This window comes from Anas platyrhynchos, chromosome 3, assembly GCF_047663525.1.
Source record: "Anas platyrhynchos isolate ZD024472 breed Pekin duck chromosome 3, IASCAAS_PekinDuck_T2T, whole genome shotgun sequence".
NCBI classification, from domain to species: domain Eukaryota; kingdom Metazoa; phylum Chordata; class Aves; order Anseriformes; family Anatidae; genus Anas; species Anas platyrhynchos.
Window position 1 is genome coordinate 58,486,925 of NC_092589.1, and position 17,954 is coordinate 58,504,878.

General features: G+C 38.1%; 1 protein-coding gene across 1 annotated transcript in view; it reads right to left on the reverse strand.

Moving 5' to 3' along the window:
- VTA1 (vesicle trafficking 1) overlaps positions 1-14,366 on the reverse strand; it is a 38,717-nt gene extending 24,351 nt beyond the window's left edge. Inside the window, exons 1-2 of the mRNA XM_027454429.3 lie at positions 14,147-14,366; positions 713-807 (exon numbers count right to left, since the gene is read on the reverse strand). Coding sequence (XP_027310230.1) covers positions 713-807; positions 14,147-14,258 — 207 coding nt within the window. The 5' untranslated portion in view covers positions 14,259-14,366. The remainder of the gene's footprint in view (positions 1-712; positions 808-14,146) is intronic.
- Positions 14,367-17,954: the final 3,588 nt, after the last annotated feature.

The window sequence follows — 17,954 nt, forward strand, 5'->3', positions numbered from 1 at the left end:
AACAGCTCCTGGAATTTAAACCATCTGTACAATGACTACCTTTCTTACCTTAACTCTGTTCTTTTTAAGACTGTTTGCTTTTTAATACTAACAGGTCTGCTCAAAAGAGCAAGGCATAACTACCTCTTAACCACAACAAGTAAGACTATGCTTAAAAAAAATTATAGTACAAGAGCCCTAATCTCTAACAGAGGATAACATCAAAAGTACCTTTATCTTTTAGAGAACATTTAAAGAAACTCCCAGGATACAACTTAGGTCAAAGATTTGAAAAGCAGTAAGGACTAAGCTAATCACTCCTACAGCATTACAAATAACTCTTACAGACTTCAAGGAAAGGCAAATCAATAAAAAGGTCTCCAGCATATATTTCATAATTAATTATGATTTCTCATGAGAATATAAAGTATCATAATTCACATTGTCTAATCAAAATCTTATGGCAAATGTCCACTGCATGAAGCTACAGTTATGATTATGCATGCATATATATATATATATATACACACACAAATACACACACACAGCTTTATCTCCTTCCAACCCTTCTACTGATTTATGACAGACCACTTAAATTCTTACATTAAGCCTGCATACAGAACAGCTGCTTCAAAGAATGATGATAGAGAAAAGACAGTATTTGCAGAAGCTTAAATAGAAATTAAAATAACATCATGAATAATTTTAAAGGACAGCAATAAATTATACTTACAGCTTCCAACTGATCCATAAGCTTAGATAAAAATTTACGGCATTCTGGGGTTTTACTATCGATCTTCATGCCTGTTTGCATTGCATACAAACGACCTTAAAGGAAACAAAACGAGAAAAAAAAATTAAGTATCTAAGGCAAAACCCATAAATAGACAAAGCAATTCACCCCCCTAATGTATCTGAAAGACAAGCTCATAAATCCAATACTATCGTGCTACTGAGCACTGACAGGTAATTTGAGATCTACTCAATCTTGGATAAATACTAGGAAATATTTTTTTCTAAGATTTATGCTTTATTTTTCACAATGAGTATCTCTGCTCATTTCAAATTGATGGTTTTATCACTGTAAGTGCTTTTCTAAATAATCAACACGCTACAATGCAACTCTCTAATACAAGCTTCAAGTTGATTTTTTCCCTAAGTGTCCACGAATTGTTTTCACACAACTCATATATAAGTACATAGTGTATGGATATACCTAAAAAAAGATGAAGTTTCCTGTAGCAGGAACTGGTAAACTTCAAAACCATTATTTTAATAAATCGAATTAACAACCTGTTGTACCCACATAAATGCATACACATCATCAAAAGGCAGACAAGACACAAATCTGATCTTCAAATCAGACAAAACAGACTTTATTAAACTTTCCCTACAAGTAAAGTTTACAGTTCTTTTGTGTGATCTTGAAAAGCTTATGATTACTACCCTCTGGTTGAAAACAATGAACAGAATTATCAAAACCTATGAATTTCATGTATACACATGGCAAAACTTCATATGCTTTAGGAAACTGTGGATGTAACCAAACAACTAGTATTTAACAGAATTACTACACACAGAAAGGATAACGGACAGAAACATTCAGTAACCCAATGGAGACAGTAACATTTTTCCACAAAAACACTCTATTAACTCTCATTTCTGACCATCAAAGGTGTCCTGCAAAACACCTTCAAATGCAGAGTGAAAGATCGATACATTTTTTAACTCTCCTGAACATTATCATGAACATTACAGCAGTGCTATTTAAATTTAACTAGTTTATCTAGGTTTTAACAATAGTATTTCCTATTTCGTGTACAACTGATTATTCAAACCAGACAGAGCATATATATATATATATATATATATATATATTTATACACACACACACACACACACACACCTTATTTAGGACTGCAAAACTGACACATTTTTGAATGTTAAAGCTGTTGGACTGCCCAACCATTTAAAGACCAAAACAAAACAAAAACATACACCGAAGTATGTTTTCTCTGTGTCCTCTCATGTCTCTCTGCTCTTGCGTACATATCTGATAGAACAACCTAGCAACTTTCTATTTAAGTTTCCAATGAAGGATGAGAGAGAGTGAAGAATGGGGAGATGAGGAGAGGGTGCTGCCCTTTATGTCAGTGAGCAGCTGGAGTGCATGGAGCTCTGCCTGGGGATGGATGAGTATTTAAGAGTCACTTCCTCAAAGTCCAGGAGCAATGCATCCCAACAAAGAGGAAGTCAGGCAAAAATGCCAGAAGGCCTGCATGGATGAATAAGCACTTCCCAGACAAACTCAAACACAGAATGAAAGCAAGGACAGGTAGCCTGGGAGGAACACAGAGACACTGTCCAAGCAGCCAGGAATCACATTAGGAGAGCTAAAGCCATGACAGAATTAAGATCTGGCCAGCGACATCAAGGGCAACAAAAAAAGCTTTTGTAAGAATGTCAGTGATAAAAGGAAGCCTAGGGAAAATGTTCGCCCTCTCCAGAGGGAAACAGACGACCTGCTTGGTTACCTGGGATATGGAGGAGGCTGAGGTACTCAATGGCTTTTTTGCCTCAGTCTTCACCAGCAAGTGTGCTAGCCAGCCAAGGCACAGAATGCAAAGACAGGGATTAGAATGAAAAACCACCCACTACAGGAAAGGATCAGGTTCAAGACCAGCTAAAGAACCTGAAGGTGCACAAGTCCATTGGACATAATGAAATACATGTACATACAAAGATCCTGATGGAACTGGCAGATGAGGTTTCTAAGCCACTGTCCATCATATTTGAGAAGCTGTGGTAGTCTGGTGAAGTTTCCACTGACTGGAAGAGTGGAAACCTAACCCCCATTTTTCAAAAATAGAAAAAATGAAGACCTGGGGAACTACAGGCCAGTTAGTGTCACCTCTGTGCCCTGCAGGACCATGGAACAGATACTCTTGGAAACTATGCTAAGGCACATGGAAAATAAGGGGGTTACTGGTGACAGCCAGCATGACTTCACTAAGGGCAGATTGTGCCTGACAAAGTTGGCAGCCTTCTATGAGGGCCACAAAGATGATCAAGTGGCTAGAGCACCTCTCCTATGAAGACAGACTGTGGTAGTTGGGGTTGTTCAGCCTGGAGAAGAGAGGGCTCCTGGCAGACCTTCTAATGGTCTTCCAGTGTCTAAAGGGGGCCTACAAGAAAGATGGAGAGGGACTCTGTATCGGTACAGTGATAGGATAAAAGGTATTAGCTTTAAACTAAAGGAGGGCAAATTTACATTAGATATAAGGAAGAAATTCTTTACTATGAGGGCAGAGAGGCACTGAAATTGGTTGTCCAGAGTGCAGTTACCTAAACTGTGGATGCCTCATTTTTGGAAGGCCAAGTTGGATGGCCTTCCCAAACCATTCCATGATACTATGAACAACCATATAAAAGTCTACTCTGAGTCAAAATTCAGGAATGAGTAAATGCTATGAACAACTTAAATAACTGATGCAGACATATTAACAAAAATTGTATTTGTTATGTAGTTATGTGACAACACTAAAATTAAACTAATTACTGATACATACGCTTAAACTTATTTATCTATATGATCCTGTCATGTTAACATTTAAATTCAGAAACTACCACATGTAAATTTGAAATTATATTGGAAATAAATCCAAACAGAAAGATAAAGAGATCTTTATTTCAGGAACTCAAATTAATTTGAGTTTACTGCAGATTAAAGTCTCATCTTACGTTCTTACTAGATCTAGATCTTACGTTCATACTTAGCCTTCAACTAAACTGATCTTTAAGTATGTATTTGATTGCAAGCTTCCTGGAACACGTTTCATGGCATAAAATCATAGAATATAATACATGCTCTACCTATATGAACACAGACATTCTACAGATTACTTATGTCATCTGAGCTAAGGTTAACTGTGCTCCACCTGTCACAGCAATGACATTTCTGTATTGCACAACCAAATACATAGAGACATTTACCACACCTAGCCATCAAACCGTCTCACATTTACCAGCATCACAAGGGAGAACTCCTGCATCTTATTAGCTGGCAAAAGGTCAAAGCACACTTAAGTTAACTTAGCAAATTAAAAGAGTTTGTGGCAATCTTTAAGAACTTTCACAGTTCAGAATTTTTACATGTTCACCTCTTCACACACAGTAATAAGTTCAAAAGGAATACTGCATATCAAGAGACACACCTCTGATGACACAATCACTGAGGTAAGGGCAAAAGCTTTTCCTCCTTTCTCAAGAAAGTGGTGACCAAGATTATGACACGTATGTAAACTATTGTTGACGCTTTCCATTCTTGGAAGTGTTCAAGGACAGGCTGGATGGAGCTTTCAGCAACCTGGTCTAGTAGAAGATGTCCCTGCCAACGGCAGGAGGGTTGGAATTTGATGATCTTTAAGGTCCCTTCCAACCCAAACCTTCATCATATAATTCTATTAAAATGCTGCTAAGTACATTTTGGTGCTCTAGTCAAAATTCTGTTTGGAGGTTGAAAAACTATTATCGATCTTTCGATTCATTATGCAGAAATAAAATGAAATAGTTGAAAAACTGAAAGAATACAGAATTTCTGACAAAAGCTGAATAGGATACAGAGGAAATAATATTCTTTTTGCCCCTACTGACAGTACTGAAATAAAAATAATATTTTTTAATATTTTGAATTTTTGCTTTTAAAATTAAGTGTATAAAGAGCAATGGACAAGTAAATACGAAGACACTAATCACTGAAGTTGTACTTACTGCATTTTGACCTAAATACCTTACCTTGTAGACAGTGACAAAGTGCTCAGTTGTTCTACTTTTTACATTTCCTACAAGACTACATTGTTTTCAAAACTACTACTTTTGCCAATTAAAGTGACAGAAGTCTTAAGTACCTTTCACTTTTATATGTAGTTTATCACACAAACATTACTTTTGGTAAGCATAAACAATAGTAACTAAAGATATGCTTTGATCTAGTATAGGAAATCCATTTACTGTCCTTATCCTATCTGACTTACAGCAAATAGGTAAATTCACTTCATTACTGAATTTTCAGCAGGAGTAAACAAAACATTTTTTCTATGATAGTATCCTCAGTGAAATTTTAAACTAGTAATTAACGTTCAAAGAACTGTCCTTTATGTTTATGTTGACAAGTAATCTCAGTAGCAAAGAACTCCTGAGCAAGAAGCCAACTATTTATCACCTCCAAAACGTTTGCTGTGAAGGCCAAACACAAGTTAAGATTTTTTTTCTCTGTGTCTGAAAGAAAACAGAGAAATTATTTACATTCCTTTAAATACAGCTATCTTGGTTTCTATAATACTGTAAAAGCAACAGAGTGCATTATTACTGTGATTGCTAAATCACAATTTTTTTCACATTTTAAAAATACAGCACGTGAATTTTTAAATGACTTGACATTTCATTTTACATCAAAATGATTTTGGAGCACTTTTCTTCAAGAACCTGAGTTGTAAATGTTTAAAATGTCCTTAATGACCATAGTAATATTTCATAAAACTAAACAACTTGACTTATATTACCATATGCTTGGTAATATTTGATATTAGGTTTCTTCTGTGAGAAGCCAAGCCGCTAAAAATGTTGATATAAAAAGACAATGAAAACTATACATCGTAGCTGGAAAAATTTCCAAGACTTTAAAGCCTAAACAAAGTATTTGGAGAACGCAGCCACTCTTGGAAATAACTGACCTATAATTGTCATCTCTATTCAATACTGTGATGAAGATCTGGAATACCCGCAAACACATCAATGAATGAAATTACTTGGTCTCTTTAATCTATATTTACAATCTAAGTTTTTGTCTCCTTTACCCAAACCAAGCAGAAGGAAAGATTTTTAATGTGACTAACAACGGGAGTATATGCAGAAAGTGAAGCACAAAAGAGGTAAAGACTACATCGTGCTTATGTCTAAATATTATTAATATTTTAAGTAGGGCTAAAGTCACTTGTAATCTTTTACGCACAAAGACAGGACTGTTTAGCCAATTATTAACTAAAAGAGGGTTTGCTCTCAGTTTGCAGACAGGACATTTATCTTCAAAGTCATAAAGACTTGGCAAGCAATCATTCTCAGAAAAATGTTTTGCCAAGACAACGACAAAATTTATGTCTTGATTTGTTGCCCTTAATCTTTGTTCAGTAAATACTAAGTGTGGGTGTGCTGGAAGGAATTATACAGTGAGCTTTACAGAAACTTCTCTGCTTTTATTTATGTCACGTAATACCACGTTATTTTTCCTTTGCTAATACACAGCACAATTTCAGAGCGAGTATTTCGTCTTCAGTATGTGCCAGGCATTCATTCCTAATACACAGTAAGTTATTCCAGATTTATGTTTGGATAACAACTGAAACTCCCCCTGCTCCCATTTTAAACTAACTCTGTGCCAAGTAAAAATACTGGATAACCAAGGTTCTAGCCAGCAAGTATGCACAATACACCGATTCTGTCTTCTCAATTCTGTCCTACTTATCTATCTTGATTTTTCCTGGTCTACCAGGATCAAAAGATTACAGTTCTTTTCCCCTAACACGTATTTAATTCTCTTCCAGTACAGAAAAATAAATTAATAAGAACTGGAATACTTTTAATACTTTTCATTCACATGTTCCACAATTAACATTAAATGGTAACAAAGGTAACAAAAACATTTCCATAACCTTCAGTCATATTTTGATTCTGATTAAGAACTGAAAGCTTTTTCACTCTGTAATTTATTATTCACTGATATTCTACACCTCCTTCTTCCCACTGTCAATCAACCCACTGGCAGAAAAATGTTTGTTAACTGCTTGTAACAGGAAAACAATAGCTGGAATACAAATGCGGGGAGTACGGGGACACAAAAACATGAAAATTAGATTGTACTAAAATTACTGTATAAGTATTTTCCTAAAGAAATCTGCACAGGAAACAAATTATTCTTTCTTCCATGAACATTAACTTATCATACTAATCACATAATTTTTGCATGCATATCATGAATATATGCTATTTCTACATGAAATGTTGGAGTGTCCTATACCACTTCTCCATTATATGATGCTGAAGGAAATTGGCACAAGACAAGAAACATATTAGGCTAGTAGCTCAAGAGCTGAAATTTTCCAGAGAATACAAATTATTTATAAATACTTTCAAGTAAAATTAGTTTAAGGAGAAATGCAACAGAAAAAAAAAAAAATTATTTCTGAGGAGAAAGGTCTGGTCTGGGATGAAGACAACACAAATTTCACTAAGAAACCCAAAACAATAAAAGGCTTGACACCCTCTTCAGTTCAGATTCTTTTATAATATTCTAAATCCTATATAACAGAATTTCAAGGTTATGTTACATACGAGACAAACCTTGTCAGGTCAAAATAATCTCAAGCAAAATGTTTTAAGAAAGAAACTACTGAAAGTATGCAGTGAGTTACATTAAAATTCACCATTATTCCAAGAACAGCAACTTGTAAACAAGGTAAATAATGAAAAAAACTGCAATTTCAAACAAGTGTGTTAATTGTTAAGGTCAGATGAGACAACCCAAGTAAGCTAACAGTTATCTGTTATCTATGCTAAGATATGACTCAGTATTCTATACTTCGTGCCATTCTTCACCACAGTTTAAAGACCACCTTTGCTCTCAAAAATTTGAATAAGTGATCTGTATGTGGAATCAACACATTTCTAAACTTTTGCACAATATTTAAACAATCTGTATTTTTAAAGCCTATCTAATATTCTAAAGCCTATTCTAATATTCTAATACAGATAACAAAATTGAAATAGAACTACCTGAACTGTAGGATGTAGTAATTGAGCTCTCAAGAAGGCAAAAAAGAAGGCAGATACTCTTCACTTACGGACAAGTTCATATGGATAAAACAGCTTGTAGCTATTAGAGAGCATTCGTGTGGAACGCCTTCTAGTTAAGTTTCAAGTGGAAGAAACCCATTTTGCGCTCTCAACTACTCTATGAGGTGAACCAAAGCACTCTAGGTGAGCACGACTCAGATGTTTCCTAACCTTAACTGCTAACAGCATCCTGCACTGCATTAGGAGAATGCCAGCAGGTTGTGGGAAATTATCGCTCTTTCCTACTCAGGTCCAGTGAGACACACCTGGAGTGCTGCATCCAGTTCTGCGCTCCCCAGTAGAGGAGACATGGGAAGGACCACAAAAATGACGAAGGACTAAGAGAATCTATCATACCAGAAGAGACTGTTTGAGCTGTGACTGTTTGGTGTTGATGCACGATAGTGCATCAGAACGATGAGACAACCCAAGTAAGCTAACAGTATCTGTTATCTATGCTAAGATATGACTCAGTATTCTATACTTCGTGCCACGAAGGGAACGAAGACAAATCCAGACCCATCTCAGTTGTTCCCAATGACAGGACAACAGGGCAACAGGTGCAAAATGAAATATTAGAAATTTCACTTAAATATAAGAAAAAAACATCTACTGCAAGGGTGGTCAAACAATGGAACAGGTTGCTCCCAGAAGTTGTAGAGTCTCCATCCTCAGAGACATTCAAAACCTGCCTGGACACAGTCCTGACTAACCTAACTAGTGACCAGGAGATTACACTAAAGGATGTCCACAATTCTCTTCAACCTCAACGATTCTGCTATTCTGCAAATTGAAACGTTGACATTGATGCACTTCAGAAGTGCAGCAAATCTCAGGCAGTTCTTCATTCTACTTTCAGAGGTTCAAGTTGAACAGATCCACCAAAGGAATGTGAAATATTTGGTGGAAAAATGCATGTTAGTATATTCACACCGTACAACTGAACTTTAGGATTTTAAGATAAATACACACACCTCAGAAATTAAGTTTTAATCTCTGAAATGCACTTTTATATTTTCATTCCTCTCTCTGTCAGAGTAGTTGCTTTTAAAATATTACCTCTGTAATCAGAGCACATGCCAGAAACACTATATAGTAGTTAACATCTTTACTATTTAGTTCTACATACAGCTTGTTCTGAGGTCTGTGGGTTTCATGTATTTATCTTTGTTATTCCCATCAGTTCTGCCTGTTCTTCTGTTTCTACAGAAAAACAGTGCACAGTGTTCTGAGTACACTTTTCCTACTGTCACAAAACAGTTTTCTGAGTATATTTTTCCTACTTACAAATCTCTGAAACAAATCAGAGCAAATAAACTAAGATTGAAGACAAAAAAAAAAAAAAAAAAAAAAGAAAGCAATGGAAAAAAAAGAGAAATACTTTAAGTTTATACTCATAGCACAATCAGAAAAATTCTCCAGTACACTATGGAGATCTACTTCTTAAATATCTGACTTGATCAATTAACTTCTAATGGGTAAAGAACTGAGTAAATCTATTCTTCAGTACCTGATCTCTAATAATAGGTTTTAAGTACTTTGTACTATTAGTAGCAAGCAAAACTGCTTTATGGCAACATAAGATTATGGTAAATGTACTCTTACAAATGGATTATATAAAACTAGTACAGAAGTATTTAAACCAGAAAGCTACAGAATGTCACAGTTAAACCAAGTCAGTGAGTATACGCAGAGCCTCTCCAGTGAAATATAGCAAACATTAGTCAATTTCATTTCCATTTAATACTTATGAATTACATGCATCTTCCTAAATAATCATTCCAAATTAGGTCAAAATGCATCAAGACGAGTAAGAAGTTGAATAAAATAGAAGTTCAATATTGATTATTAGGGTTCTCTGCTTTGAGGAAAAATCATTAGACAAAATAGTGTTTAAGTTGTAAAATTAAAAGGTAATTTTATATTCCTAAAGTTCTGATTCAGGACATAAGTTCTACTTTGTCCTTCTCCCCCACAACATAAATTATAAAATTATAATTTATAATAAAATTATAATTGGTTTGTACTGAGAACCTTGCTTCACTGATGTCTGATTAAACTTGAAAGTAAAAAGACTGACAAATTTAGCAGATGGGTATTTCCACTATGAGCTGAATGACTTCTGATTCAAGGGACTGTCAACTAGTTGTGGGAGAAAAAATCACCTCTTTTCTCTCCTGCTGTATCCCACAAAAACACAAATGACAACACAAAAGTAAGATCCTTCTGAAATAATTATCTTGCACTTTTCTATTTGAAGAATTTAAGAATTATGGGAGATCTTCACATCTTCTTAAACAGATCCAGTCTACTGATTTCACTTTAATGCTTTCTGATGCTTAGCTGACTATCAAAGACTTTCAGCAGCTACTAGAATCATATGATTTCATGCTGCATTTACTAGATATCCAAACACCACGTGGGTTTTAGGATGTCACTTTGAATACATATTTTTCTGGCAACTCACTAGCACTCTCTCAAAACATTTGAATTAAAACATCAAGGAGTAACAGGTACAAAAGAATAAAATTAATAGCACTACCAACCATCTTTAAAAAGATGTACTACTGCAACACTACCGAAAGCTTGAAACAACAACTATTAAGGAAAAAAACTGCTTTTAAACATTAAAACAAAATTCTTTAGAAGACAGACCTACCTCGCAAACAATGCAATTTATCAAAAAGTAACTTCGCAATAAGTTACTATGCCTATAAGTTACTATACGTTACTGTATTACTATAATAAGTTACTGTGCCTATGGCACAATTTAGATTTCTTCAACTACTAAGCAGGCCAAAGATTTCTTATCAAAGCCTGCCTCCTTGTGTTTGCAATACAACATTTCAAAGTAGCCAAAGAGTCAAGTTCATTTAAGTGGTTTTTTTTGTTGTTTTTTTTTTTTTTTTAAACACAAGAAAGTTACTTTATTGACCGCCAATCACTTCCTTTCCTTTGCTGGGCAACCTATGTAGCATTCTTTACTGGTATTCTCTTATACCTATTGAAACAACTGCCCTTTACTGAACACAAAGTAACTACAGTAAGACTATAACAAAATTATATGAAATGTGGAGTAATATGGAACAATACAGATTTTAAAGGGAGGTAGTAGAGTATAACAGGCCTGAACATTTTATTAACTATAAAGCATCTCCTAATCTCTTTAAAAGGAGAATAGTGTCGGAAGATAGTCTTGTATGAATTTAAAAATAAGCATGGTATAATTATTTCTCTACAGTCTATGTTCTAAGAAGAACAATTTTTACAGCCAAGTAAATTTACAGTACATGCTGTCATAAACCAAATATATTTTTATTGTTTCTACCAATAGTTGAAAGTTCTGTTCAGCTAATAACAGTAGCTATGACTAAAGAAAGTCATTATTTTCATACAACGTATAAAGCCGATTTGATCATGTACCAATCTGAACACTAAAAACTGAGTGAAGGGCTTGTAAGGAATGTACAGAACCACAAGAAATAAAATCAGATCTCAATTTCTGTGGATTTTCTAGCAAGCACCACAACAAATACCACTTGTCATGCTGCACAAGAGCACCAATGCTGTTCTGTAACATTTGATTTTTCATGTGGAAAAGTACGTGCTTCTTGAAAAACACAAACCATCCCTGCTGCAGCTATCTGTATTGTGTAAAACAGAGCTTAACATCCATCAAATTGCATTTTCTTTAAATTAACATAAACCAGCAACATCAAAATAAGTCCTGCTTTCTCCCCATGTTACTGCTATTTATTCCTTGCCTCTGTGCATGAGCACAGCTGTTTAAGTGGTAGCAAACTGGCCTGGCTGAAAATGCCTGCTGTTCCTGTTCACCATACAATTACACCAAGGTTTGCTTCTGAAGTATTTTTGGTGTGGGAATGTGAGACCAGAGACAAACTACAATATCTTCTTGAGGTGGCAGTACTGGTTTACACTAGCTTCAGGCTTCAGATGAACTACATCCAAAAAAAGTAAGAGAAGAAAATTTAAAATGGGATATGCAAATGAAATGTGCAACTACCATTGAAATTCCAGACTTTAAGAACACACCCGTGCCACCAGTAGATGTTGAAGAGACAAAATATTAACGAGTAAGTGGTTCCCTCCGACAATTTTATTGCTAAGGCACAGGATGTAATATTTTAGGCTGCAAACACATCTTACCAGAATCCGTCTGTTTCTGGTATTCAAATTAGAATGTGTAACAGCTCTTACTATCGGAAATATATAAGTGGAATTAAATTAAAATGCACATAAATCAAAATCCTAGCCAATATACGTCCATGTTCAAAGCAACAGTGCCATGAAGATGTTACTATTAGGATGAAAACTTTTGGCTGTGGATGAACCACTTCTGGCAATACACCAAAGCTATAAACACCTTCCTGGCATCTCTGCACTGACAGCTATTCCCATCATATTACCAAATGGCAGATATTCCCCCTCACACAGAGGTGTGCAAGCAGCCCTGTGACAGAACAGACAGCACTGTCCCATCTCGTGACCACAGGCCCCCCCTGGCTGACTGCTGCACCACACCACCAGCCTGGTCCCATGACAGGCGTGTTTGCAGGCATACCTGTACAGACAAGGGCAGTGGAGGTGTGCCAATGTGTTTCAGCACATAGCAAGCTTTTCTCACACAATCCATTTCGCAAAGTATGTTATTGGAAATGCACAGAGTTCCTCTGAAGCGTATTTCAAAGCCTCAACAATGAGATGCTTTTAAGTGTTGTTTTTTTTTTTCTTTTTCTTTTCAGTAAAGCATCTATTAAGAAATATTGCTTTCTCTGAACACTAAATAGTATGTGTTCCTTTCAAAACATTACCTGAAAAACATCTTGAACATTCTTTGTATATCCAGTTCTACCTTTTTAGGAAAACCTTTCTTATTTATAATGTGGTAGAAATAGACATTTGGAACTTTACTTTTTTTTTTGACAACAGCCATATTTAATAATTAACGCTTTGGGACCCCATACAATTGTTCCAAAGCCACAATGTTTAAAATTAATGGTTCATAAACTTACTTCAGGTTCAAAGCCAGAATTAAAATAATGTGGCAGAGACCAGCCACAAGAACAGTTTAAAATAAAAATAACAGTTTAAAATAAAAATGAACATGTGTTGCCTTTTTTTAATAGCCAGACACTCTGATAAAAAAAAAAAGAACAAATAAAAACAAAACTGCAATGCATCTTGACCTAGCTGCTGTTTCCTGTCACACAAAGAACAATTTGTCCTATGTTCTTCCAGTAAAAACATGGCAAATACTACTGAGAACATCCAGGGTTCTCATATGTGGCTATCTGGCTTCTCTAGTGGTACTTTTCTGCGTTAGTTGTGCAATTAATTAATTAATTAGCTGTGTAAATTAGCTGTTCCTGTATAACATGAAAATTAAATCAGTCTTCTGACACATTTTTCAGAGCTTTCTAAAGCCTGAACTCTGTGAGTTCATCCTTTTAAAACTAAGACTGTTTATTACAAATCAAGCAATCAGTTCCACCTGTATTTTTTTTTTTTAATGTCTTGAACCCAGGCTATTGCCAAGTAAGCCCCCCAGATGATGTCCCAACTCAAAAATAGGAAAAAAAAAAAAAAAAAAGGCAAACAACATAAAGACACATTTCTAGTCAGTGCACTTTGTAACTCTTCATAATCTGTTTGTTTTAGGGATGGTCCAGGAGTGGTGGTGATCAACCGTGATGCTAATTGAGGCTGACTAACAGGCTGCCATTTCCTAACTGGCAGCAGGAAGCTTTTAGAAAGGGTGACAGATCAGAACCAGGGGAGTAGACGGGTTTGTCTGAAAGACACATTGCTTCGTGCATTTCAAGGAAACACAAACAAATGAAACAAACAAGAAGAATCAAAGCAGCCTGAAGAAGCCGCAACACGAGCTCGCTAGCAAATAAAGCGGACGTTGTTATACAGACTGCCAAACCCAAACTGCTTCATCCGACACAGGACGGAGAGGAGGGCTTCTCAGTGGCAGCACAACCCTGCAGAGCCTCTCGGATGACAGCTCCGAGCGACACCCGTGGGCAGCACCCCAACACCCCACGCACACCACGAGCCCGCCAGCAGGCCCGCTACGGCTGCCTGCCCCGAGGCGTAGCCCCGCAATGGGCAGAGCAGGGGACGGGCTGAGGCCGGGCCGGGGGAACGGGGGCGGCGGCGGGGCGGGCCCGGCCCGGCCGGGAGGGGACGGGATGGGAGGGGAGGACAGGGGAGGGGAGGGTATGGGCGGCGCTGCCCCCGCCGCACTCACAGTAGTACGCCACCACCGGCTCTCGCTTGTCCAGCTCCTGCGCGGTCCGCAGGTGGTGCTGGATGCTCTTGAACTGCGGCGGCAGCGGGGGGAGCGCGGCGGCGGCGGCCATCTCGCAGCAACGCCGAGCGGGCGGCTGCCGATCCCCCGATCCCCGACACCGGCGCCGGAGCCGCAGCCGGAGCCTTGCGCTTCCGGCCCGCTGCGGGACGCGGGGCGCTCCCGGCGGCGCTAGGCCCGGGGAGAGCGGCCCCTGCCGGCGGGAGGCCGCCCGCGGGACCCCTGAGTCAACCGGGGCCCGGGTGGCTCCGTCCCCCGCGCCCACACGCTGCCCCCGTAGCTCCTTGCTCAGAGAAACCCCCGGGGCTTTTCGTTTTTATTATTATTGTTATTTTTTTTTCCGAGAGGGGGTGAGAGCAGCGAAACAAAAGGGAGCTGTTGGAGGAAAGTCGTTCAAAATGGTGCTCCTCCACGTTGTGATACTGTCGCACCTGCTGTCTTCTGGCGGTGTGGTGAAATGTTTTTTTTTTTTATTATTTGTTTTAAATAGCTCTGGTGCCGAGCTTCCCCTGGGCTCCAAATGGCTGTCTGCGAGGCAGGAGGATGTCAATGCTCCAGAGCGTAAAGAAAGCTGCGTGTTGGAGGGAGCCACGGGGCAGGAGAGATGGCGGCGTTGTCTCATGGCTGTCCTGGGAGAGTGCCGAGGGGAGACTGGAAGGGAAACGATGGCTGGGCAGAAGAAAGGAAGACAAAGAAACCAAGAGAACAGCGAGTGGTTATAGGACTGGGATGTTGTGGTGGTGTAGAAGCCAGCTGGCCCAAAGCAGCTATGCCTTTATGTAAAGGCAGCCACGTCACTTGATGGGTGTATTGAGCTTGTTTCGCTGAAGATCATGGAGGGAACAATTACGGCTGTTTGTTAAGAGAGAGCTGAAATGGGTGTGATGTCTGGCTAGAGACAAATCTGACTTGCAAACGCATGAGCTGGGGATTGCTTTGAGCGCTGTCTGAGAAAACGAGGCAGCTAGAGTAGGGTGGAAAGCAATGAAAAAGTCAAAGAAGCACTTAAAATGTGTGCTTGATGTAAGCCACAAAAATACTTTGTATTGCGTTCCGGGAGGCAGGACTGTATGTTAATTCTGTAAAAAAGTAGAACTGAACCAAAGAATCCCCAAGTTTATTATGTAATTCCTTTCATAATGAGAATAAAAGCCTCCAAGATCATCTCAAACAACTGCTAAGCATTTGAAGTAAAATCAGCACAACATTGAGAAATAAGCACAGGCATGCTATAAATCTCAGAGGGTGTGAAGGTGGAGGGAAGCTGATAGAAAGCAACATAAATGATGACAAAAGTGATGGGAATTGGGAAGAACGGAAGAAAGAAAAGTTGAGAGGCACTTAAGGATATGTTAAATGTTAGGAAAACAGATGACAAATATAGGAAAGAGAAGTTTTGACAGCCGTGGGGAAAAGGTTTCTTTACATGGATGTAAAATCACAATCTATTTGTTCAAGAAACTAATGATGGAATCAGTAACAGAAAAACGTTTGCACTAAAAGGCAACAATGCACATTTTGTTTGCCAGTGAAAAACTGAGGAATTTTCATTTTACTGGAAATGTAGAAAAAATCTACATCTGGTCTGATTTTGAACAAGAACAGATTTTGAAAATTTCCAGACTTTGACCACTAAAGGAAAGGGCATGGTGATGGGTAGTCCAGTTGCTAGACACACCCAAAGGGACCTCAGGCAGTCCTGTGCCAGTCCTGGCTCTGCAATGCTCCTGGAAGTAACAGGAAAGTTCCCGGAGGGGCTGGGGACTTTGACACTCTTCTAACCTTTCTGAAATATTTTGAAATCTGCAGAAGAACAACAAGCAATGGAAATATGAAGTACTAGGAAAAATAATGATGGGGTGGTGATAAAGCTACTTTCTTATTGAATGAAAGTCTGATTAAGTGTGATTTGAGTACAATATTTTGCCACTGTACTTAAAACATAGAAGTAATTATTCTTTTTAGTAGATGGTGTTATATATGTATATGTATACATATGTTATATGTATACATGGTGTTTTATTTATAAGTATAAAGTTTTTTTTTTTTTTTAACTGAAATTAAAAGTTTAAATTGCAAAAAGTAACTCCAGATGGATACCAATGTATACAACAAAAAATTAAATGTATTGACCAAAGCACATGACATATTATGCAAATAAGAAGTTAGCACAGTGATTGTTATTCCACTTGCAATACTTATAAATATCAAATACAAATAACTAGTTTATCATTGCAAAGATTTGATAGTGTTGTCTGCACATATATTTAAGACAACATATAACTTATTTCCACAGGGAAAAATGTCACAACATTAATGCTCTAATACAGTGAAAGTACTGAAAGGTATCTTGTTCTTGACAAACATATTAAAAAAAGACAGAGCTAGTTGTGAGCTATTTCAATGTCCATGGCACAGAAGCAATCAATTCCTAGAAATCTAAATCATGCAATTCCATTTACATAAGGAGGACTACTTTTGTGGGTGAGGATTACAAAGCACTTATAACCCAGCCTTGTTTGAGACTGCTTAACTAACAGCTGGTGCTAAAAGGTTTTCTTGTAAATTTTCTAGAATTTTTCAAATATTCCTAAAAGGACCCTTCCTCTCAGCAGGATCTCAACTTCATCTGCTTTTCTACTGGATGAAAGCATCTTAAATGCTTCTTTCCGTTTCCATTTCACATTTTAGTTTCCTTTTCCCTTTTACCTTTCCCTTTCCATTCCCTTTTCCTTTTCTTTCCCTTTCCTTTCCCTCCCCCTCCCTTCCCAAAGCTACACTTAATTCAGGAAGTAATGCTGTTCTTATTTCCTTCAGTGTTACAGGCCTCAGACTGTGCTGAAAGACACTAATGGATTCTGTTTGACTTTGCTGGTTCCTGTGATAAATTAGTGGGGGTTTGTTCATTGTTTTTGAGGAATTTGGAGAATCTGCTGAGGGGATAAGGTTGCACAATTTAACGGCCTTGATAAGGGGATGGATTAAGCAAGCAGATAGCAGGAGGGGGTGTTGGGTAAACATCCTTGAGTGAAACAAGACTCTGTGAAATCCCTTACCACAAGACATCCTGTCGACCCCCCTCTCAACAATAGACTGCGCAGCCTCAGCCAGTTCAACAAGGCCCGACAAGCCAGAACTCGACTGCTATAAAACAGCAACCCTGGAAAGGGAAGTTGCGTGCAGTTGTGGAGTGGAGACTCCCCAGCCGCCCAGCGCTGTTCTGCTTGTGTCTGCTTACTTGATTAATAAAATAATTTCAATAGACCAGAAAATTGTGTGGTCTAATTTATAACAGTTCCCAAATCTTTGTTAAGTAGTGACAAAGAGTCACTGCTCAGTGCATCTGGGGGAGGAATGCCCTTGGGTGAGGAACAATCCCAGGCACCAGTACACATTGGGGACCACTCAGCTGGACAGCAGCTCTGCAAAAAAGGACCTTGGAGTCCTGGCAAATATCAAGTTGAACTTGAGTGCCCTTGCTGCTAAGAAGGCTAACAGTATTCTTGGCTGTATTAGGCAAAGTATTGTCAGCAGGTCAAAGGAGGTGATCCTTCCTTTCTTCTCAGCATAGTTGAGGCCGCACCTGGAGTACTGTATCCAGTTCTGCCCCCCATGCAGTACAAGAGAGACCTGAATGTACTGGAAAGGGTTCAACACAGACTCACCAAGATGATCAGGGGGCTGGAGCCCCTCTCGTATGAGGAGAAGCTGAGGGAGCTGGGTCTTTTCAGCCTGGAGAAGAGGAGGC